A 21,874-nucleotide genomic window follows, 5' to 3' on the forward strand; every position below is an offset into this window, starting at 1 on the left:
ATCCTCCCACCTCAGCTTCCTGAGTAGCTGGGACCATTGGTGTGCACCACCACATCTGGCTAATTTTTGGGTTTTTTTTTTTTTTTTTAGAGATGGGGGTCTCACCATGTTGGCCAGGCTGGCCTCGAATTCCTGGGCTCAAGCGATCCTCCCACCTCAGCCTCCCAAAGTGCTGGGATCACAGGTGTGAGCCACCACGCCTGACCTTGATATTTTAAAAAAGGAGAGAGAGAGACATTCACACACTGACGACCCCTGTCTCTACCTCGGGCCTCTTTCCTCCAGAGCTGCCCGTGCGTCTGCTGTTCCCTCAGTGGCCATCAAGGCTTCTCAGAACCTCACATCGCAGGCCCCTCCCATCTTACTGGACGCTGCTCCCACGTCCCCATCTCAGCGAGTGAGGTGCTGGCTAAAGGCCTGGGTGTCCTCATTTCTACTCTGCCCACCACACCCCGACATCCCATTGACCAGCAAATATTTCAAGACGATCCAGGCTTTGACCCTCCCCACACTCACTCCCCGCCCTAGGCCTAGCCACCGCCACCCAGCCTCAGTCACTGCAGCAGCGTCCCACGCACCTCCAGCTCCCGCGCTGGCCCTACTTGCCCTGGACCCTGTGACAAGTCGTGGGCTGGGACGCTCCTCGGCTCACACAATTCCCATGGTTCCCATCCCACCCAGAGTCACAGCGCAGCCCTCACAGCGTCCCCCAGCCCTGCGTGGCCCCACAGCCACCTCTGACCCCATCTCCCTGCCCTGCTCTGGGCACACTGGCCTCCTCGCTTCTCCTTTGACCTGTGAGGTGCACGGCTGCCCCCACCCCCGACATCACCAGCCCCTTTACCCCACTCCCTCTTCCGGGGGGCCGTCTCTCTCCTCCACTGAGGACCCCGAGCTGCCGGCGACCTGCTCGTCACCCCACACCTTGTCCACCCCACGGCCTGCCCTGAACCCACTCTATTCCAGCTGGGCCTTTCCCGCTCACAGCCCCCAAGCCCCAGCCCCCATCCTGAATCTGCAGGACCTGACCCAGCCATGTCCGTCCCTCCCTCCTCACCCCATGTCTGCCCTGCCCCCTTGCCCGGCTGGGATCCGAGGTCCATCAGTGCAATGCCCTCTGCCCCTCGCCCCTCCCTCCGTCCTTCAGTACGGAGCCCACCTCTGAGCCCACCGAGGCCTGAGCCTCTGAACGGAACACGCCCTGCAGAAGCGCTCCACGGTGGCCTGAGTTTCGGCTTCCCTCCCCGCTGGCCCATGGCCTGGCCTCGTCCTCCATGAGGAAAACAGTCACTTGCAAGGCCTTCCCCTGCATGCCAGGCCGAGCTGTCACTGCAGGTCTCTGCCCCGGTCTTAGCAGAACTCCTCCAAATGCATCTCCAGGTGCCGCGACCCCCTCTGGCCTCTCACCCCCCGGCCAAGCTGTCACCACCACCACCTAGACAGTGACTTGGGGTCAGTTTGCTCCTCCCTGACCCACTTCCCAGCCTGCAGGTGCCCTGTACTCCTTCCTGAAAACGCATTTATGTGGCATCCAAGATTCTACATCCTTTTTTTTTTTTTCTTGAGACAGAATCTCGCTCTGTCTCCCAGGCTGGAGTGCAGTGGCATGATCTCGGCTCTCTGCAACCTCTGCCTACCAGGTTCAAGCGATTCTCCTGCCTCAACCTCCCGAGTAGCTGGGATTACAGCCGCGTGCCACCACACCCAGCTAATTTTTGTAATTTTAGTAGAGATGGGGTTTCACCATGTTGGCCAGGATGGTCTCAATCTCCTGACCTCATGATCCTCCCACCTTGGCCTCCTAAAGTGCTGGGATTACAGGCGTGAGCCACCATGCCCGGCCGTCACTCACAATTCTTACTCCACCCTCGGCCCTCCCTGTCCCCAAGTGCCGTCACCATCTGTCTGTCTTTGTCTCCCCTCCAAGGAACAGCAGATGCTGAGAGCAAAGGCCTGGTCTGGTCCGGTCTCCCTGAGCCCCGGTGACTGCGCAGGGCAAGGCACTCAGTACGCGTGCATGGAGCGGGGGAAGGCGCCTTGCCCGCTGGAGTCCAGGGGAGGGCACCACCGGAGTTCAGCCCTTGTGGGCCTCTGCCTCCCCTGGGCACATGAGCACATACCTCCTGGCCACGCGGCCACGTGCCGCCTCAGCCACCTTGGACCCCGCCAAGTCCCTTCCTGTTTCCTCATTCTTTCATTTGCAAAGTGGGGCCATGCAGCCACCTGATGGGCGATGGGAGAAGCAGTCGGGGGATGTGGCTGCCTGCCAGGTACTGCCACAGAGCAAGGCTTGGCAAATGCCTCTGAGTCTAAAACGGCAGTGGCCTAGGAGCACAGGGCCTGGGGGCAGGAGCAGCGCCACACCTACCCCAAGATTTGTCCAGAGCTGAGGTCCAGCTCACAGCGTCTGTGCGTCGGGGGAAGCTGGCTGCAGTCACAGCCAGCGCAGCGGCCCAAGGAGTCCACAAAGCAGTAACCTTGGCCCACACCACAGCTCCGATGCATCTGGAGAGGGGGCCCGGTCTAGGCTGAAGTCGTGGGGGAGCCTGGCCAGGGCCTGGGCACCAGGCTCAGGGCAGAGAGAAAGGCCTCCAGCTCCTCTCAGCCCTGATTGCCAGCTCATCACCCGCACCAGCCCTCCACACCCGGCCACAGGGCAGGCAGGCAGGAAGCAGGCACGTGTGACCTGCTGGCCTGTGGCTTGAGTGCAAAACCAGGTAGGGGAAACCTGTCTAGCAGTTCCTCAACCAGGTAAGCACAGAATGGCCATAGGACCCAGCAACTCCAGTCCTGGGTACGGATCCAAACAACCTGAAGCAGGGTCTCAAAGAGACAGCTGCGCCCTCGTGCTCACAATGGCCCAGAGGTGGGAGCAGCCCAGTGTCCGCCTGCAGACAAACGGGCGCACGCAATGTGGTCCATCCACACGGGGTATGATCCTGTCTTCACACGCAGGGAAATCCCAGCACTCGCCACAGCATCTGTGAACCTGGAGACGTTAGACTGAGTGAAACTGACCAGTCACAAAAGAATGAATACCGGCCGGGCGCGGCGGTTCACGCCTGTAATCCCAGCACTTGGGAGGCCAAGGCGGATGACGAGGTCAGGAGATTGAGACCGTCCTGGCTAACACAGTGAAACCTCATCTCTACTAAAAATACAAAAAACTTAGCCGGGCGTAGCAGCGTGCACCTGTAGTCCCAGCTACTCGGGAGGCTGAGGCAGGAGAATGGTGTGAGCCTGGGAGGCGGAGCTTGCAGTGAGCTGAGATCGCACCACTGCACTCCAGCTTGGGCGACAGAGCGAGACTATGCCTCAAAAAAAAAAAAAAAAAAAAAAAAAAATTAATACCACATGGTTTCACTCCTACGGGGTCCCCGGAGTCGTAAGATTCATAAAGACAGAAAGTAGAGGCTGGGCGTGGTGGCTTACACCTGTAATCCCAGCCATTTGGGAGGCCAAGCTGGGAGAATCACCTGAGGTCAGGAGTTCAAGCCCAGCCTGGCCAACATGGCGAAACCCTGTCTCCACTAAAAATACAAAAATTAGCTGGGCGTGGTGGTGGGTGCCTGTAATCCCAGCTACTCAGGGGACTGAAGCAGGAGAATCACTTGAACCCGGAAGGCAGAGGTTGCTGTGAGCTGCGAATGCGCCACTGCACTCCAGTCTCGGGAACAGAACAAGACTCTGTCTCAAAAAAAAAAAAAGACAGAAAGAAAAGAAAAGAAAGTAGAGCCGGGCGCGGTGGCTCACGCTTGTAATCCCAGCACTTTGGGAGGCCGAGGCGGGCGGATCACGAGGTCAGGCGATCCAGACCACGGTGAAACCCTGTCTCTACTAAAAATACAAAAAATTAGCCGGGCGTGGTGGCGGGCGCCTGTAGTCCCAGCTACTCGGAGAGGCTGAGGCAGGAGAATGGCGTGAACCCGGGAGGCGGAGCTTGCAGTGAGCCGAGATCACGCCACTGCACTCCAGCCTGGGCGACAGAGCGAGACTCTGTCTCAAAAAAAAAAAAAATCCAACCCAGTTGGGCCGCTGCCCTGGGAAGTCAAGGGAGTCTGCCCAGCCCCCACCCACATTCAGCAGCCTTCTTCCCACCCTCACCCATGCCAGGCCAAATTCCTGAAACTCCTCCCCACCAAGGGAATTGCTACCAGCAATTTCTGAAATGTCACCTCTGCCCTAAAGCCTTCCTGGGTTGAATGAGGAGGCTGAGCTGAGTATGCCCCATCAGCCTTGCAAGCACGGGCTCCGGTCCCACTGAGCCTCGAGGACTGGCCTCCAGGGTCACCTCTGCCTACCAGCGGCTGGGGCCACCCCGGAGCCTGGACCTGGCTGGGGCCTCAGGTGTGGAATGAAGGAGCAACACCTGAACCACCAGGGCCTCCACCAGATGGTCCCAGCCATCTTCCTGCTTCTTAGGAACAGACTTCCTCTCAGAGCCAGGCCTCCTGACCCGGGGGTCCAGGGCGCCCCGGGATTGCCGGGTCCATCTGGTGCTCCAGGTGCTTCAGACACCCAGGTGACAGGAAGTGCCAGTCACCACCTGCTCTCCAACCCAGTTAAAGAGTCCACACACAGGCCAGGCGCAGTGGCTCATGCCTGTAATTCCAGCACTTTAGGAGGCCAAGGCAGGAGGACAGTTTGAGGCCAGGAGTTCGGGACCAGCATGGCCAACATGGCAAAACCCTGTCTCTACCAAAAAAATACAAAAATTAGGCTCACACCTGGAATCCCAGCACTTTGGAAGTCTGAGGCAGGTGGATCACTTGAGGTCAGGAGTTCGAGACCAACCTGACCAACATGATGAAACCCCATCTCTACTAAAAACACAAAAATTAGCCAGGGGTGGTGGTGCATGCCTGAAACCCCAGCTACTTGGGAGACTGAGGCAAGAGAATCTAGAAGAATCCAACCTAGTTGGGCCGCTGCCCTGAGGAATGAAGGGAGTCTGCCCAGCCCCTGCCCACACTCAGCAGCCTTCTTCCCACCTTCACCCATGCTGGCCAAATTCCTGAAACCGGGAGTTGCAGTGAGCAAAGATCACGCCACTACACTGCAGCTTGGGTGACATCGAGAGACTGTCTTAAAAAAAAATTAGCCGGGCATGGTGGCATGGACCTGTAGTCCCAGCTACTCAGGAGGCTGAGGTGGGAGGACTGCTTGAGCCCTGGAGGCAGAGGCTGCGGTGAGTTGAGATTGTTCCACTGCACTCCCGCCTGGGTGACAGAGCGAGACCTTATCATAAAACAAAAAAGAACAAAAGAGCTCAGACACCCCACTCCTTCCAGGGCATCAGACGGGCTGAGACTCAAAGAGGACAATATGTGTGTTTTTCTTTTTTTTGAGACAGAGTCTCACTCTGGCCTAGGCTGGAGTGCTGGAGTGTGATCACAACTCACTGCAGCTTCCAACTCCTGGCCTCAAGTGATCCTCTGGCCTCGGCCTCCCAAAGCGCTGGGATGACAGGCGTGAGCCACCGCGCCTGGTCCCTGCCCTCTGTTGCGATTAGGCAGGCAGCTCCAAGGATGTACAGAGGCACCCCCTCCCTCCCCCAAAGCCCCCCAGGATGGAGACCCCCGCCCAGGTCTTGCAGGACAATGGGTCCAAGCACGCCGCAACTCGCCTACCTGCCAGGCCTGTGATGAAGGGCTCTCTGGGTGGCCGCTAGGTGATGCCCCCTGTTCAAGGTCAGGGGAACCTACTATTGGGACAGATCATGGGGAGAGTTTGGAAGGAGCTTCTGTGGAGGCCGCAGAGACCCCAAGACTGCTTCCCTCACACGGCCAGTGGGTGGGGCCTGCTCAAGTCCACCCCAGCAGCCCCAGGCCTGGCGTTCAGAGGTGGTCTGGAACTGTGTGACATCCTGCTGTCCAGGTCTGCACCAGCTGTGAGCCAGTGCACAGCACAGTGTTCTGAGGACAGCAGAACATGCTGGCCACCCCAGGCCCCATCAACACTGGAGTGGCTCCTTGTCACCCAGCTGGGCCACAGCAGAAACAGGAGGCCCCAGAGCAGCCTGCATCAGCAAAGAAGCATAGAGCCCTCGAGGATGTGCCATGGGGTCATGGGGGGCCGGGCAGCCCCCTGCCTCCTGACACCTCCTGTTCCACCCTGTGGCCACAGCCCTGGTGAGTGGGGACAAGCACAGCGGCCGGGTGTGGATCATGTCCCCTAAGACAGCTCCAGTTTGCAAGGCATCAGTCTCTCTGGCTATGAAATGAGAGCGACCCCTCACAGCATCCCCCCTCCATGGCACTACCTGACAGAGGAGACAAGTCACTGAGGTCATGGACCGATTCTGACGAGGCAGAGGTGCGGCCCTGTGCCCGGCAGCGTGGGGCATGGGGAGGGCTGAGAACAGCTCTGGGGTGGGCCAGGCCGGAAGCTTAGCAGGTGGGCCGGGCACACCTGCACCCACTGGGAGGGGAGGGCCACTGAAGGATCCAGCAGGCCAAGGAAGTCCCCTCTTCCTCCTTCCAGGCTGGGAGGCTCAGAGGGCGGCTGGAGAGGGGCCCTGAGTCCGGAGAAGCTGCTCCCAGGCTCTGTGGCCAGGGAGCAGAGGTTGAGAGGCAAGCCCAGCTCCCCTCCCCATGGGCCACAGCAACCCCAGGCCAGGCCCTTTCCCACTGGCTCTTCTGGGGAGCATTCCTGAACAGGAGGAAATAAAGGTCTAGGGGGAGAGAGTCTGGGGTGAGCCAGCCCAGGGGGCCGCCCCCACCTCACCATTGCACTGGCCCTGTGGCCGTCCTGTCTCAGGAGACCATGGAAAGGCCGTGGGTCCTGCCCGTCTTTCCAGAAAAGCCTGTCACTATCTCCCCTCTGGGACACCCCAGCTCCTGGTGTGGCCTCTCCAGCCAAGCTGCGGCTGGACAGCAGCCACCACGACCTGGGGCTGGCAGAGACCCCTCCATCCCAGAGGGAATCAGGTCCTATTTCCGGGATGTCCAGAGACTGCATGTTGAACCAGAACCTTCCAGGCAAATGCAAGGTCTTCCCCCGCTCCCTCCCTGGGAACCTCAGTCACCGTTGGTGAGTTTAGGTTTGTTCCGAGGGGCTCAGGCTATTGGCCCCCAGATTCCTGGTGTGCCTGGGGTGGCGGGACTGCTCCGGCAGGGCCCTCTCTCCACAGCGCAGCCGGCCTGGGGCTGACAGCTCCGGAGCAGGGCAGGGCTGGTCTGGGCACTGGGCCCCGTTCACAGCCAATGGCAGGACCAGTGGCCTGGAAGGGAGGGACTCCAGTGCCTTGAAATCCCACAGACCTGGGAACCGAGTCAGGGATGCCCGGCGAGGAGAACGAACGGGCGGGCGGCAGGTGGACGAGGACCTGCGTCCCGCCCCACCTCTCCCAGGCCTCACCTGTCCTGGCGCCCGCCCGGGAGCAGCCAGGTGCAGGGAGTCGGGGGAGGGGCGCCGCTCACACCCAGGGACCCCCGGTGCGGGACGGGAGTGAGGCATGACGTCACCGCGAGGTGGCCCCGGAGCCGGCGGACCCCACAGCCCAGCAGAGCCCTCCGGCCGGCGGCCCGTTCCCTCCCTGCAGCCAGCCCCGATTTCCTCTTTCTGTGCGGAGCCCAAGCTTTCGCAACGCGGCGGGCGGTCCGCGGTGACCGTCAGACACGCAGCCCGGCGGGGGAGGGGAGGCGGCGGCAGGGGGTTTTCCGGGGGTCCTGTGGGCGCCCCCCGCTCCGCCCGGCCCGGGAAGACGTCCGGGTCCCCGCAGGTGCAGCCGGGCCCCGGCCCCATCCGAGCGCCGACCCAGCCCGGTGTTCAGCGCCGCCACCCCCGCGGCGTCCGCGGTCCCCCGCCCGGTCCCCGGGGCCCACCCAGGACCTACCCGGCACCCTGCGCCCACCCCGGACCCACCCGGCCCCGCGCCCACCCGGCCCACACCTACCCGGGGCGCCGCAGTCCGCGCAGCGCGCGTTCCCCGGCCGCTGCAGCAGCTCCAGGACCGCCCTGCGCCGCTCCTTGGCCATGGCCGCGATGCGCCCGCGATGCCGATGCCGGGGCCGGGGCCGGGAGCGTCAGCCCGGCTCGCTAGGGCCCCGCGCAGGCCGCCCGCCGCCGCCGCCCCTGCGCCATCCCGGGCGGCCTCAGCCCGCGCGCCGGTTCCGCATTCCCGCCGCCCTCCGGGCTCCGCCGCCGCCGCTCGTGTCTCCGCCGCGGTCGCTGAGCGAGTGCCGGCGCAGGGCCCGGGGCGCACGCTGCGCTCTGGCCGGCAAGGCCCGCGGGCGGCCCCCAGCGGTGCAGGCGAGCGTGTGGCCTCCTCCCTCGGCCGCTCCGGCGCCCCCAGCCCGCGCGCCCCGGGGACCCGCCGGGAAGTCGCCCGCCGCCCGCCCCCCATCCGCGCGCAGCGTCCCACCTGCCTGGGCGCGAGGCCGCCCCAAAACCTGACCAGCCTGGGTGGGACCCTCGTGCCGCCGCGCGCGCTGGGACGGAGCCTGCACACCTACTGTGGCTGGCGCAGAGGGCACCTACTGAGCCCCCTAAGACCATGGGCATGGGGGTGCTCGTGGAAGGCAGGTGTGTGTATCCTGCTCTAGGGACCAGGGCGCTCACACCATCCCTGCCTGGGAGGGACGGCCAGCAGGTGACAAACGCCAGCGTCCCATTGCAGAGGTCACAGAGGGCCCAGATGGAGCCTCCCCCGAGACCCACCCAGCCGCCCACCACCCACAGATGGGACCCTCTGGGCACCCCTCCCACTCAGGCAGGCTGAGGGGCCCCGCCGGGACTTCACATGGGGGCTGGTTTTGATGTCACCTCTTCCCAGACTTGCATGCCCTTCCTCTGCACACCCCAGCGTCTTTTCAAATTCTTTCCATTTTCTTCTTACACGGTTAATGCAGTATACCCGGCTGAAAACAAACTGGAACATACCAGACTGAAAAAGGAAAGCCTCTCCCCACTGCCTTCCAGGCAACCACTGTTAACAAATTCCTCAGCACCTTCCAGAATGAACGTCTGAGGCCTGTAGCCTTTCATTTATTTATTCATTTATCGAGACAGGGTTTTGGCTAACGGCTGTAATCCCAGCACTTTGGGAGGCCCGGGCTGGTGGATCCCTTGAGCTCAGGAGTTCGAGACCAGCCTGGGCAACATGGCAAGACCCCATCTCTACAAATACAAAATTTAGCCAGGCATGACAGTGGGGGCCTGGAGTCCCAGTTACTCAGGAGGCAGAGGCAGCAGGATCACTTGAGCCCGGAAAGCTGAGGCTGCGTGAGTTATGATGGTGTCACTGCACTCCAGCCTGGGGAACAGAGGGGAGACCCTGTCTCTAATTTTTTTTTTTTTTTTTTTTGTAGAGACAGGGATCTTCCTATGTTGCCCAGGCTGGTCTTGAAGTCCTGGGATCAAGCGATCCTCCTGCCTTGGCCTCCCAAAGTCCTGGGATTACTGACATGAGCGCCGGGCCCGGACTCTTTCTTTTTGAATGGTTGCATTCTACTCAAAAGTTCGGCTGGGTGTGGTGGCTCATGCCTATAATCCCAGCACTTTGAGAGGCTGAGGCGGGTGGATCACCTGAGTTCAGGAGTTCAAGGCCAGCCTGACCAACATGGTGAAACCTCATCTCTACTACCTACAAAGAAATTAGCAGGGCGTGGTGGCGCATGCCTGTAATCCCAGCTACTTGGGAGGCCGAGGCAGGAGAATCGCATGAACCTGGCAGGCAGAGGTTGCAGCGAGCCGAGATTGCGCCACTGCACTCCAGCCTGGGCAACAAGAGTGAAACTCTGCCTCAAAAAAAAAAAAAAACTCAAAAAAAGTTCAACTGGACCATGACTTGTTCACCCAGTCACTGGCATAGGGGCATTTAGAGCATTTTGAATGCATCAGAATCACGGTCTACACAGCCTCATCTTTGCAACAGTTTTGTGTGGATTTGCACTCAAAGTGGCATCGCTGGGGCAATGGTATGGGATGTGGAGCAGCCTCCACTGAGGCTGCACTGACCAGAGTGCCACCAAAGGCACCTGTCCCCCTGCTCCAGCCGACGTGGAATTACGGAGCTGCTTAAGCTCTGTCCACCTGAAGCAGAACACGGCAGCCTGTTTTGGTCTTCGTCTCTGGATCATGTGCTCTTTCCCTGTAACCGTTCACACGGGTCTTTCTCCTCCCTCGGATGGGAGGCTTTGGGGTGGGGACAGGTGGCATTTTCATCTCTGGGTCCCTGTGCCAGGCTCAGAGTCCACCACACAGCACGAGCTTGGAGAATGTCGCCTAATAAAGACAGACGAACGTTAATAGCAGCAGCTTTGCACTAGGTATTAGGAGAAATAGCCTGACTTGTATTTTCTATTTTCTTTTCTTTTCTTTTTTTTCCTTTTTTTTTGAGACAGGGTCTTAGTCTGTCGCCCAGGCTGGAGTGCAGTGGCATGATCTCAGCTCACTGCAACCTCTGCTTCCTGGGGTCAGGTGATTCTCCTGCCTCAGCCTCCTGAGTAGCTGGGACCACAAATGGGTGCCACCATGCCCAGCTATATTTTTATTTTTTGGTAGAGACAGAGTTTCACCATGTTGCCTAGGCTGGTCTCGAACACCTGACTTCAAGTGATCTGCCTGCCTTAGCCTCTGAAAGTGCTAGGATTACAGGCCTGAGCCACCACGCCTGGCTTGACATGTATTTTCTTTCTTTCTTTCTTTTTTTTTTGAGATGGAGTCTTGCTCTGTTGCCCAGGCTGGAATGCAGTGGTGCGATCTCGGCTCACTGCAAGCTCCGCCTCCCAGGTTCACGCCATTCTCCTGCCTCAGCCTCCCCAGCAGCTGGGAAACAGGTGCATACCACCACGCCCGGCTAATTTTTTTGTATTTTTAGCAGAGACGGGGTTTCACCGTGTTAGCCAGGATGGTCTCGATCTCCTGACCTCGTGATCTGCCTACCTCGGCCTCCCAAAGTGCTGGAATTACAGGCGTGAGCCACCGTGCCCGGCCGACGTGTATTTTCTTATTGAAGACCCATTTTCAGTTGGGAAGACTGAGGCACGGGGAGGTTCAATCCCTTGCTGGAGGCCACACACCTCAGGACTGGAACATACATAAAACAATATAACAAAGCGACACACCCTAACAGAGCCGTTACCCAAGGTCCCCAAAGACAGGGAGGCCATCATACGAGGCATAGAAAAGGCAGCACGGAGGCCTCAGGGGAGCAGGTGCCCAACAGGCCAGAGCTTCTGGCACAAGCCAAGGCCATCGGTTGCCTGCTGTTCCAGGGCCTCCTCCGTGGGGCGGCTCCAGCGGGAGGGTGTCTTGCTTTCTCTGTCCTTCCATGCCACTAAGGGAACTGTGGGATTGCTCAGGGGACCGGGGGGCGTGAGGACGAGAGGACGAGACAGAGGTGGGTGAGCCGCGCAGATCTAAGAGATGTTGGGGCTGAGGGGGATTCTTCCAAAGAGGAGGCTGCCCGGCCGAGATCGGCAAGTACCTGCCTGGACCCCCGAGAGCGCAGCCATCCTGAGATCCTGCTGCCCTGAATGGCTGTGGTCAGGGTTGGGCGGGGCAGTAGGGGAGCCCAGGACTCAGGAAGAATCCGGAATGTAACAGCATAGCTCAGGGCGGGCCAGACCCAGACCAGTGCTGGTCAAAGGCTGTTCCGAACAGCAGCGGCTGGCGAGGGGCCTGGACAGGCGGCCTGCCTCCTCCTGCTCACGCCCAGTGGCCCACAAGCTCTGCTGAGCCTCCTGCCCCTTGTCACTGACCTGCATGGCTGCACCAGGGACCCTGACACTCATTCCTCAAGCGTCTCCCTAGTCCAGAGCCAGAGGCACCTGCCTCCTGTGACCACTCAGCCGTGCAGCAGGCCCTGGGCAGGGGGCTCCCGAGAGCAGGGCGACTCCTCCAGCGTCCCCTGAGCATGGCGCCTGCACACAGTAGGCCCGCAGGCAACTTTGATCGGAAGCTGGCCCCTCCCAGGCCTGCAGCTGCGGGGTGAGCCTCTCAGCACAGGCAGAGCGTGGCTTGCCCCAGGGAAGGGGCAAATGGATTGAGGCTGGGCTGGGCCCCGCTCTGCGACCATCTTGCCCAACACTCAGCCGAGCAGTTGCTCAACCAGGAGCTGCCTCAGGGGAGGGGAGGCTGGGGAGGTTCACTTCCCTCTCCACCCCGCACAGGGGCCGGGGCTAATTCAGTCAAATTACCTGTGCTTGGACAGTATCTCGCACGATGGCCGTGAGCTCAGTAGGCTGCCCTGCAGGCCAAGGAGGGGTCTTCAACATCCAGGCTCAGCGCAGGGGTGGGCAGCTCCTGGCTCTGCCTGCCTCAGCTGTGGGGATGGGGGTCGTGATGTTGGGTCCCCGTGTTGGGCCCCCGTGTGGCCGGCCCCCTCCAGGGCAGCCCCCCGGCTGCGGCCTCCACCCTGTCCTCTGCGTCTGTGCTTTTGGCCCTGCGCAGACCCTCCTGGGCCTTCTGCCTGCCGTGGGGGCCCTGCCACCCCTCGGGCACCTGGAGTAGGCGCTCAGCAGCATATGGACCCTAAGGAGCCTTGCTCGGGAGGGGCTTAAAGGAGACACGGGGATCCCCCAGAAATAGCCGCTGCGCCCCGAAATGCAGGGGACGGGGAAACACCAGCCAGGACCAGAGGTGGTCTCGGCATGATTTTCCGAGAGTGGGGCTAGACCCGGAAACCCCTTTGGAAGTAGGGAGTCCTCAGGGGCCTCCCCAGTATGACATGCCAGGGGCGGTGGGTGCACAGGTTGGCTTACTGGGTTTTGGGGCATTTGAACATATCTTTTGCTTCGTTTTCCAAACAGAGATGGGGTCTGGCATGGAGAAGGGGGTCGTGGAGAGCCGTCCCCATAACCGAGGGGCTGGTGCCAGGTGTGGAGCTGGGCACTGTGCCTGGGCAGGGGTCCTGCCATCCCCCATCTTTTCCTCCCCCGCTGAGCAGCTGGCATTGGCCTGACCACTCCAGTCACGGCCCAGGTGTCCCCAGGTGCCATCTCTTGAGGCCTGGGACCAGCAGGGTCCTCTGGGGCCGGAATCACGCACTTGGCATGGGGAGGAGGCCCAGACTTGATGCGGGACCCTAGGAGGTGCTCTCCTCCCCCAGCCCCGGCCCCTTTCAGCAGCGACCATCGGGCAGTAGAATTTAAGTTCACACCCAAATCGGTGCAACCTCAAGAAATAGTTACTTATAAAGAACTCATACAACTCAGTAATAAAAAGGCAAGTGAACCAATTAAAAAAAGGGCAAAGAATCTGAACACATGCTTCCCCAAGGAAGACACACAGCCACCGACAGGCACCGGAACTATTCAGTAGCATTAGTCGTCAGGGAAACGCCAATCACACCAGGATGCAGTGAAGACCTGGCGGGGGGCTGGTGGAGGGAGGCTAGGGTTTACCAACAGACAGTGCCGGTGAGGATGGAGGAACCTGGACCCCCCCACAGCGCTGGTGGCTGTAAGACTGTGCAGCTGCCCTGGAAAACAGGCTGGCATGGGGCTACCGTGGGACCCTGGAAACCCACTCCCTGGTATGTACCCGAGGACGGCAGAAAACACGTCCACACGCACGCAGACACGAGTGTTCTCAGCAGCATCTTTCCTTTTCTTTTTTTTTTTTTTTTTGAAATAGAGTCTTGCTCTGTCACCCAGGCTGGAGTGCAGTGGCATGATCTTGGCTGGCTCACTGCAGCCTCCACTCCCGGGTTCCAGCGATTCTCCTGCCTCAGCCTCCTGAGTAGCTGGGATTATAGGTGCGAGCCACCACGCCCGGCTGATTTGTGTATTTTTAATAGAGACGGGTTTCACCATGTTGGTCAGGCTGGTCTTGAACTCCTGACCTCGTGATCCGCCCACCTCAGCCTCCCCAAATGCTGGGATTACAGGCATGAGCCACCGCGCCCGGCCTTATTATTTATTTTTTCAAGATAAGGTCTTGCTCTGTCACCCAGGCTGGAGTACAGTGGTGCAATCATAGCTCACTGAAGCCTCAACCTCTTGGGCTCAAGCCAAGTCTCCCTCCTGAGCCTCCCGAGTAGCTGGGAATACAGGTGTGTGCCACCACGCCCAGCTAAGTTTTGTGGGGTTTTTTGTAGAGACAGGGTCTTGCTACGTTGCCCAGGCAGATCTTGAGCTCCTGGCTTCAGGTGATCCACCTGCCTCAGCCTCTCAAAGTGCTGGGATTACAGGCGTGAGCCGTCATGCCCAGCCAGCGATACTCAGAACAGTCCCAAATGCAGACAGCCCAAACATCCGCCAGCTGATGGGTGGATAAGCCAAGTGTGGTCTGTGCCCACCAGAGTGCGACTCGGCCATGAACACGCCACAACACAGGTGAAGCTTCAACAGGCTGTGCTAAGTGACAGGAGCCAGGCACAGAGGGTCAGATGGTGGGTGCGGTCACACGCAGAACGTGCCGTTCATGTGAGCCTGTGCATGCAAGTCCTCGTTCTGAAGGCCGTTTCTCTCGTGTTTAAATAAGAATCCAGCAGCTCTTCCTGCTTGGCTGCATGGGCTGAGCCCATGAGGCCGACTCTGCCCCAGAGTGTAGGGTCCAGCCCTCCGGGGCTTAGCGGATGTTCTCCCCGTGTGCAGAGATGAGAGATTGTAATAAATAAAGGCACAAGACAAAGAGATGAAAACACCTGGGCCCGGGGGACCACCACCATCAAGACACGGAGACCAGTAGTGGCCCCGAACGGCTGGGCACGCTGGTATTTACCGCATACAGGACAAGGGGACAGGGTAAGGAGGGCGAATCTTCTAAGTGATTGACAAGGTGAAGCAAGTCACGTGATCACAGGACAGGGGACCCCTTCCCTTTTAGGTAGCTGAAGCAGAGAGAGAAGGCAGCAAACGTCAGCGTTTTCTTCTCTGCACTTACAAGAAAGATCAAAGACTTTCAGACTTTCACTATTTCTTCTACCGCTATCTACTACGAACTCCAAAGAGGAACCAGGAGTACGGGAGGAGCATGAAAGTGGACAAGGAGGTCGGGCGCGGTGGCTCACGCTTGTAATCCCAGCACTTTGGGAGCCCGAGGCGGGCGGATCACGAGGTCAGGAGATCAAGACCACGGTGAAACCCCATCTCTACTAAAAAAAAAAAAATACAAAAAATTAGCCGGGCGTGGTGGCGGGCGCCTGTAGTCCCAGCTACTCGGAGAGGCTGAGGCAGGAGAATGGCGTGAACCTGGGAGGCGGAGCTTGCAGTGAGCCGAGATGGCGCCACTGCACTCCAGCCTGGGCGACAGAGCGAGACTCCGTCTCAAAAAAAAAAAAAAAAAAGAAAGAAAGTGGACAAGGAGTGTGACCACTGAAGCACCACAGGGAGGCGTTTAGGCCTCCGGATGACTGAGGGCAGGCTGGATAATACCCAGCCTTCCACAGGAACCTGGTGGAGCAGAGTGTTCCCTGACTCCTCCGAGGAAAGGAGACTCCCTTTCGCGGTCTGCTAAGTAACGGGTGCCTTCCCAGACACTGGCGTTACCGCTTGACCAAGGAGCCCTCAAGCAGCCCTTATGCAGGCGTGACAGAGGGCTCACCTCTTGCCTTCTAGGTCACTTCTCACAATGTCCCTTCAGCACCTGACCCTATGCCTGCCGGTTATTCCTAGGTTATGTTACTCATACAACAAAGAGTAATATTAAAAGCTAATGATTAATAATGTTTATAATGATTGATAATTGTCCATGATCATCTGTATATCTAATTTGTATTATGACTATTCTTATTCTAACTATTGTCTTTATTATACTGAAACAGTTTGTGCCTTCAGTCTCTTGCCTTGGCACAATCCTCCACCCACACCAGAGTCCACTCCAGCCCTCAGTGCCCAGGCGGGCTGATACCATATGCCTTTAGCAGACAGGGAGACTGAGGCTGAGTCACCCATCTCATGGGGGCTGTTGTGGGAACGAGCCACAGGCCTGTGCCAGAGGCAGGCACGAGACAGCACCCTGCAGAGTCAGGCTGGAGAAGCCCCGCAGCCTCACAGAGAGGGAGTCGTGGACGTGCATCAGGAAAGGCGGAGGCAGTCTCAGACGGGGCTTGCCTTTCCCAGGGGGCCCTACCTGTGCCCCCCCCACTCACCATCCCCCTCTATCCATCCCTCCATCATCTATCTGTGCAATCTGTCATCTGTGTCTATATGAACTGTTGTCTCTATGTTTATCCATCATCAAGCAGTCTCCCTGTCCTCTACCTCTGTCATCTGTTTATCTGCCATCTGTGAATCATCCGTCACCATCATCTCTATCCACCATCTACACACCTATCCTCTCTCAGCACTTCCCTCCCCTCCCTGACCCCTCCCCCCGCAGTGTGTTTAACACTTAACACTCCTTTCACTCCCACCTGCGATGTGGGCCGTGACTGTCCCAGCCCGTGCAGGATCAATGTGGGCGAGGGGCTGTGACTGTCCCAGCCCATGCAGGACAGCGGCCTGTAACCTCTGACATGGGGTCACAGGAGGATGTGGCCTCTGCCTTGCCCCTTGCCCCTGCCCCGCCTCCACGTACACAGCCGGGCCCCCCTGCAGCCTACACGCTGCAGAGGACACGCGGACAGAGCCCAGGAACAGAGGTGCTGGGCCCAGCCCTGCCCACCCCTCGAGGGCAGAGCTCAGTGACTCCAGCCTCCTCACACCTGCGTGTGAACCACCCGGCTGAGCCCAGCTAGCCCCAGAGCCATAGGGGTGGGAGCCGGAAGATGCTGTGTGTGGTCCTGAGTTTGGGGTGGTCTGTGACACAGGGATTGGTATCTGCACTGATGGCCTCAGAGAATCCCAGCCCCGCCAGCCCCACATCCAGGCCACTCCCCTCAAAGAGAGGCCTTGGTGAAGCAGGATCCCCACCCCAGCGGACGCCCATGAGGGCTGATGCCTTCCCACGTCTGCCTTGAGAAGAGCTGGGACCCCAGGGAGGGTCTGTGGCTCTGCTGCCCTAAGGGCCCCTACCTGGACCATCCTGCCCCGGCCCCTACTGCAGCCCCCACCAGCGGGTAGACCCCTGCCCCGCCCAGGCTCTCACTCAGCCCCTCACTGAACCCCACACTTCATAAGCACCTGCCCTGTGCTGCCCTGATCTGGGCCACATCTGGGCCTCCATATCCCCTGAAAACTGAGCTGGCAGGAGCGGTGGGGGGTTAGTGGTGGGCTGAGGGTGGTGACAGGCAGGTGGCAGCGGGCGCAGGTGGTAGGAGGGTGCTGCCTAGTCAGGAAGGCCTGGGGCTTCAGGACGCACAACCCTGGCCCTAGCCTGTGGCTCCTGGAGCACAGGCCTCGCTGCACAAACCACCGTCCCCACCGCAGCCGACAGCTACGCACCTGGCTCTGCCTCTGCAGGTGACTCTCGAGGGTGCCGTGGTGCTGCCGCCGTCCAGCAGGGGCCACCCCCACCACAGCGCTTCTGCTTCCTCCAAGGTCACGAGGCCCCTGAAGGCTAAGGGGGCTGGGCTTCCATCCCCCGCCCTAAAGCACCGCACTCTGTCCGGCCCTGTCTGGCAGGCGGCCCCACAGACCAACCCCGGTGCCCTCAGGGATGCCCCCGCCCCCTGGCTCTTCAGAGTGGACGAGTAAGCCACCAGCCTCCCCTCTGAGTGAGGACACCTGTCGAGGTGCACAGCCGTCCAGAGCCACGAGGGGCCTGGGGCGCCTCCCACCAGAGGGACCTGCTGCTGCCAAGGGCCAAGCCTGAGCCACCCACATGCCTCACAACCAGGAGGTGTGGGGGCAGAAAAAGGTCCCTGAAGATGTCTGCATCCTGGCCCCTGGGACCTGTGAACATGGTGCTTACATGGCAGATCAGGTTGTCTGGGACCGAGATGGGGATGGTCCAGGATTAGCAGGACCCGGTGCAGTTCCAAGGGTCCTGAGAGGGAGGCAGGAGGTCAGAGCCAGAGAGATAGGAGCACAGGGGCAGGGGTCGGAGGGATCTGAAGGGGCTGCACCGCTGGCTTGAGGTTGGGCCAAGTCCCAGCCCTGCCAAGGTGCCTCGACGCCAGAGAAGGCGGGAAACAGGTTCTCCCCAGAGCCTGCCGAGAGGACACGGCCCTGCTGCCCTGCTGGGCTATTTATAATTTGAGACAGGGTCTTGCTCTGTCTCCCAGGCTTAAGTGCAGTGGTGCCATCATAGTGCACTGCAGCCTCTATTTCCCAGGCTCAAGTGATCCTCCTGCCTCAGCCTCCTGAGTAGCTGGGACTACAGGTGCATGCCACCACACCAGGGTAAGTCAAAAACAATTTTTTTTTGTACAGACAGGGTTTCACTACATTGCCAGGGCTGGTCTCAAACTCCTGGCCTCAGGCGATCCTCCCACCTTGGCCTCCCAAACTGCCGGGATGACAGGTGTGGGCCATCATGTGTGGCCTGGGCCCCTTTTGGACTCTGCTCTGGAATAGTAATGCTTGCGGTGCTTTAAGCCACTGGGCTTACAGTAATCTGTTTGTGCAGCCAGAGGAATCGATACAGGAAGCTTCAGGAAGAAGGCAGTTTGCCTTGCTCCTGAGGCCTGAGTGGAGCAGGTCCAGTGCTGAGCTCCGGCTACACGGCCTGTGCAAATGAGGCCCCGCGCATCAGCCCTGGGGCTGCAGACCCGACCCTGGGGGGCTCTGGGCCTCCAGGTCAGACCTCCCCTCCTGGGAAGCAACAACGGGCTGGGCCTGCGACTACGCCGCCTCTGGTTTACCTCATGCCCGAGGGGAAAGCTTGGCAAACGCTCTGGAAATTGTCTCTGGGAGCCTTTTAATAATGTGGCCGGCTTATCATGACAAGCGTCTATGAGAAATAAAATGCATTCTGCACATGACAGATGATGAACTACCCGAAATATCTTGTGAGAAGCTCTGGCAGGAACAGCAGGGTGTCTGGATTCTTAAGCACAACACATTCAGCAGCCAGACCCAGAAACTCAAAGGCAACGTTGGGAAGCCGGTGCGCGTTTGTAAGGAGTCAGGCTGTCCACACAATGGCGCTATTTTGGGATTCCGGCTTCTCTGCCTGTGACCTGCTGAAACCACTCATGCCGGCACCATGCCTACTGGAAACTCTGAAGATATTTCGAAATGAGAATCGACTCAATCTATTCCACTACAGTTTCATACAAAGCATATTTTTTTCCTCATTTCAAAATAATTTCAGACTTCCAGAAAGTTCTAAAAATAGGATAGTGTGTATGCCCAGTTCCCCAAATAACATCTTACATAACACTGGGCCAGTGCTGCCAGTCACTTTGCAGAAGGCCCCTCAGTTTGGGTCTGTGTCTGATGTCTCCTTGGGATTACATTCAGGCCATGCAGTTGGGCAAGAGAACCAGAGGTGACACCGTGCCCTCAGGGACGCCCCCAGGTCGGTGCTGCCTGTGCAACTCACTCCCGGCGGTGACTGCTGGGTTAAGGGGGCCTCTGCTGTTCTGCTGTGATGTGACCACTGTCTCCTCGGAGGTCAGTGCACATCTCAAGGGGAGGTTTCTCAAGACTCAGCAGACACCTGCTTCACACCACACATCACCATTCACTTCATGGCAACTGAGGGTTTTTTTTGAGACGGTTCTGTCGTCCAGGCTGGAGTGTAGTGGCACAATCCCAGCTCACTGCAACCTCTGCCTCCCGGTTTAAGCGATTCTCCCACCTCAGCCTCCCGAATAGCTGGGATTACAGACACGCGCCACCAGCCCCAGCTAATTTTTGTATTTTTAGTAGAGACAGGGTTTCTCCATGTTGGCCAGGCTGGTTTCGAACTCCTGGCCTCAAGTGGTCTGCCTGCCTTGGCCTCCCAAAGTGTTGAGATTATAGGCGTGAGCCACCGCACCTGGCCCACTGAGGGTTGTGATCTGCACCTGTCACCAGTGTGGTTTCTGCAACAGCAATTTCCTGTTCCCCAAATTTCTTCTATATTAGAATTAATAAGACAGACCTGGCCCTCCCCTCACTGACATGTTTACCCAATTACTTACGTTCTATAGACTACTGGATATCAATTTATTCTGTGGGCTACAGCCCATTACAATAATTAATTTTCTTCCTTTTTTTGTGTGAGACAGGGTCCTGCTGTGTTGCCCAGGCTGGAGAGCAGTGGTGCAATCACCGCTCACTGCAGACTTAACCTCTGGCTCAGGTGATCCTCCTGCCTCAGCCTCCTGAGTGTCTGGGACTACAGGCGGGTGACACCACACACGGCTGACTTTTCTTGTTTTCTAGACAGGGTTTCACCATGTTGCCCAGGCTGGTCTTGAACCCCTGGCCTCAAGCGATCCTCCCACCTCAGCCTCCTAAAGTGCTGGGATTGCAGGCGTGAGCCGCTGCGCCCGGCCTGTCATTTTCATGCTCACACTGCCCCAGGTGGGCCACCGTGTGCTCCTTCCCATCCCCCCCGTGTTATTCCAACAAGTCCCCTCGTCTCAGCAATTCTTCACTCTCTAGCTCATTTGATACCTTCTCTGGCCTGGTCCTGGTTCCTTTTGGTTAGAGAATGGTATCAGGGCCAAGACCCTGAGTGCGGGGGTCACTGCGTCCAGGCCCTCAGGGCAGAGCTGGGAAGCATTTGTGCACAGCCCCTCACAACAGTCCCCCTTACACATGGTTTCAGTTACCCATGGTCAGCCACAGTCCAAAAATACTAAGTGGAAAATTCCAGAAATAAACCATTCACGAGTTTTTGATTCCGTGCTGTTGTGAGCAGCCATCCTGCCGGGACGTGAACCCTCCCTCCGTCCAGTGTTTCGGGCCGTCCACGCCACCCTGCCCGCCAGGCACTCAGCAGCCATCTCGGTGATCAGACCGACCGTCGCGGTGACGTGGCGCTCGGGTCCAAGAAGCTTTTATTTTACTTAATAATGGCCCCAGAACACGACAGTGGTGATGCTGGCGACTCAGACACACCAGAGAAGCTGCCAAGCGCTTCCTTTAAGGGAAAAGGTGGAAACTCCTGACCTAAAAGAAAAACAGCCAGATGCCGAGGCTGCTAAGGTCTTCCATGAGAACACGGCGCCCATCTGTGACATTCTGAAGAGGGAAGCAGAAAGTTCTGTCAGCTTTGCTGTCACACCTCAGGCTTGATCACAGGTACGTACAGGAAAAAACACAGCCTGGACAGGATTCGGGACTATCCACGGCTTCAGGCACCCGCTGGGGTCTCGGGGCACACCCTGGCCAGGCGAGGGCAATCACTGTTTCTCTGTCCAGTTACCTTTGTATGTTGAAAAGCAGGAGCTCAATACACCTGGCTCTCATCATCCACAATGTATTTCTAGTTTTTTCCATCTCAGAATACAGCTTCAGAATCGTCCACGCAAAAAACAAATGTACTACCTAGAGTTCAGCATCTTTCCTCTTTCCCAGCTTTGCTCAGTGGGAAGGCCCCGGCCCGGGCGCGCCCATCAGCAGGTCAGAGTGCGGTGCGAGCGGGGAGGTAGGCCCGGCCTGGGCCCCAGCGCTCCCGACGTCAGGTCAGAGTGCGGTGGGAAGAGGCCCCAGCCTGGGCCCGGGAGCTCCGCCGGCATGGCCTGTTGTGTTCCCCTCACATCCTGGTTCGTTTACTTTTCGAGCATGTGAAACCCTCTGCCATGACAGCCAGAACTCCACCCCGGGGTGCTCGGAGGGGCTCGTGGCAGGCTATGCCCATCAGCTCCAGCTCCTCCTTCTGGATTTCTCGTTTTCCTTCTGGATTTCTCGTTTGTGGTTTTCTGTGTCCCCGCCTGTCTCCACTTCACAGTAAGCTCACGCCACATAGCCGCATCGCGTTGGCGAGCTCATGGCACGTGGCCGCACCGCGTCAGCGCGACTCCACGGTGGCTGCGTCACGGCTCACGTGCGCTGTGAGGACACTCGGGTTGCTATAAACAGTGCTGGGGCAACTCTGTGCCTACATAAAATATTCTAATAAGAAACAAGACTTTCCATAAACTAGCGGTGATACGTTAATACGTCTG

General features: G+C 58.8%; 1 protein-coding gene across 2 annotated transcripts in view; it reads right to left on the bottom strand.

Moving 5' to 3' along the window:
• Window positions 1-8,279, bottom strand: part of ADAP1 (ArfGAP with dual PH domains 1) — a 54,789-nt gene extending 46,510 nt beyond the window's left edge. The window contains exon 1 of one of the 2 annotated variants that reach the window (XM_030801050.1): window positions 7,898-8,279. In XM_030801050.1, coding sequence (XP_030656910.1) covers window positions 7,898-7,979 — 82 coding nt within the window. In that variant the 5' untranslated portion in view covers window positions 7,980-8,279. The remainder of the gene's footprint in view (window positions 1-7,897) is intronic. The other variant, XM_030801049.1, reaches the window with a different exon arrangement.
• Window positions 8,280-21,874: the final 13,595 nt, after the last annotated feature.

Source organism: Nomascus leucogenys, chromosome 20, assembly GCF_006542625.1.
Source record: "Nomascus leucogenys isolate Asia chromosome 20, Asia_NLE_v1, whole genome shotgun sequence".
In the NCBI taxonomy this organism is placed as follows: Eukaryota; Metazoa; Chordata; class Mammalia; order Primates; family Hylobatidae; genus Nomascus; species Nomascus leucogenys.